Source organism: Austrofundulus limnaeus, unplaced genomic scaffold (genome assembly GCF_001266775.1).
Source record: "Austrofundulus limnaeus strain Quisiro unplaced genomic scaffold, Austrofundulus_limnaeus-1.0 Scaffold183, whole genome shotgun sequence".
In the NCBI taxonomy this organism is placed as follows: Eukaryota; Metazoa; Chordata; class Actinopteri; order Cyprinodontiformes; family Rivulidae; genus Austrofundulus; species Austrofundulus limnaeus.
Window position 1 is genome coordinate 896,892 of NW_013952585.1, and position 2,430 is coordinate 899,321.

The 2,430-nt window shown below is 40.7% G+C and overlaps 1 protein-coding gene across 2 annotated transcripts in view; it reads left to right on the forward strand.

Annotated features, from left to right (window-relative positions):
* grk4 (G protein-coupled receptor kinase 4) overlaps positions 1–2,430 on the forward strand; it is a gene marked incomplete in the record, with an annotated part of 31,975 nt that overhangs the window by 9,260 nt on the left and 20,285 nt on the right. For both annotated transcript variants that reach the window (XM_014018116.1, XM_014018115.1), the window contains 1 exon segment: positions 391–491. In XM_014018116.1, the coding sequence (XP_013873570.1) occupies positions 391–491 (101 nt within the window).

Consider the following 2,430-nt stretch of genomic DNA (forward strand, 5'->3'; position numbering starts at 1 on the left):
TATATATATAGTTTTTATAATCAAGGCATTTTAAAAACTCCATCCCACTCCAGATTTGGAGCTGATAAACAAGTTGTGGTAGGACCTCAAGAGAGCAACAAACCTTAACGAGCAGAAGCAATAATGTGTCAGATATCCTTCATAAAAATGTAAAAATATTAATATTATTTAGACCGTTTTGTAGGAAGTGTTACTGAATAATGTCCTGAGTTTATCTTGCACCTTTTCACCATTTAGTTTTATTTTGCCCTGAAATATTTTCCATTTAACTGCTGACTTCTTTGACATTTGAATCTATTAATTTTTTATATAAAGCATCTTACTCTGTTTTGGTAATTTTCCCCTCCTGCCTGTCTCACACTTTATTTCTTGGTCTTTTTAACCCTGAAGTCAGCAGCCCATCTGCCCGACATTCCCCAGGATGTTATAGCTCGGTGCCGGGAGAGATTGGAACAGAGTCCCTGTAAGGAGCTCTTCAATGACTGCACCAAGTAAGTCTTTAAATGCAATCTTCAACCCTACCCGCTGTGTTCAACTCTTCTACAACCCCAGTTGAAAAACAAACTTGAGACGTGTAAATGTAAATAAAAACAAAGTACAATGGAACATCGAATGTTTTAACTAAGAAATAGTGCCATTTTGCGATCTAAAAAAGGTACATTTGAATTTTATTGCAGCGGCAAATAAACCGGCAACTTTGAAAACAGTTTCCACACTCGTCGTCTGTCTGTTTGGACCTGTGTGTCCTGTCACTGATGGGACATTTGGCACCTGGAGCTCTGTAATATATCTATGCACGTACACCGGCAGAGGGGGATGTACGGTGGAATGAAAAATGTGCAGAGAAAGCATCCGGATGGCTGGCACGAAAACAACAGCCACCTCAGTTAGTTTTCCTCACACACACACACACACACACACACACACACACACACACACACACACACACACACACACACACACAGGTTGACAAACAGTGATGCAGGTGTTTCTGCTTCCTGCTTTGAGAGCCAGAAGAAGCAAACAGGCAGAGATCATTACACCCCAAACACACACTCGTGTATTACGATCGAACTTTGCCAAGGACATAAGTTAAGTCATATTTTGGGAAATGTGGAAACTAGTTGTCACATTTATATGGCAGTGATCAGTGCACTGGACCAGCTCTACACCCTCAGCAGGGTCCTGGAGGGTGCATGGTTTGAGCTGACGCAATACTGTGTTAGATGTGTTTTGTGGACTTGGAGAAGGCGTTCGTGTCCCTCAGGGACTCCTGTGGTGGGTACTCCAGGAGTATGGGGTACCAGGCCCATTGATACGGGCTGTTAGGTCCCTGTATGACCGGCGTCAGAGCTTGGACCACATTGCCGGTAGTTAGTCGGACTCGTTTCCGATGAGAGTTGGACTCTCTGCCCTTTGTCACCGATTCTGTTCATAACTTTTATGAAGCCAAGGTGTTGAGGGGATCCTTTTTGGTGACCTTAGGATCACATCTCTGTTTGGTCTACATTTTCTCCTCCTCTTGTTTGCTGTATGTAAATCACAGTTTTAGTTTTGACAACAAGAATATACAAAAATATGTTTCTGAAATGTTATTTGATACTGAACAACTTGGCATTGTGCTGCTAGATGTGATTTGTTTATTATCGTGGGGATAATGTTTGTCCCTTTGTGTTTGTTAGCAAAGTGTCTCATGAACAAGTGGACAATCACTGGGTGCACATTTAAAACAAAATGACTTTTGGAGACAATGCTAAGTGAGTTTCAACCAAATCATCTTTAATGAAGTAAAAACGAGGTGTTCGAAATCCTCTAAACTTGCTGAGTGAATTCTTCATCCAGTAGTTGTCTTCTAGAATATTTCTAATTGTGAGATCTCTAGAGGAATATTCTTCTGTGAAGTCTGAACACTAACAGTTAATTTGCTGCAAGTTTTACCTTTTCTTTTTTAGAGTTAATGTGAATAAGAGAAAGAGGAAACACACGATGGCCTGTTGGAAACCAAGTTCTCTAATAATAATAAAAAAGTTACCTACAGTCATGACTGATCACATGAATGATCAGCTGTGCTCTGAAAAACTAAACAGCCATATTTCAAGTTGCCAGCAACAGTTTATTTCTTACAGCTTGTTTGCTGGAAATGACTCCATGCTTCCACTTTTGCAGCTCAGTAGGCGGTACTTCAAAGTGTCCCTGGAAACATTTGCGTATACTCTGCTAAAAGACTTCCCGATCTCAAAGGCTTGCACTTAGAGCTGTCTGCTTGTGAACGGTTCACCTGGAAAGTTCACCAGCGCTCGGCATGAACTGGACTCCTGACTCCGCTTAAACTCAAAGTTGGGTGAAGCAGGGATTATAGTTAGAAACACATTCTTATACTTTTAGACCTCACTTTTCTTTTGGCATTTCACAAAAAATAATATATATATA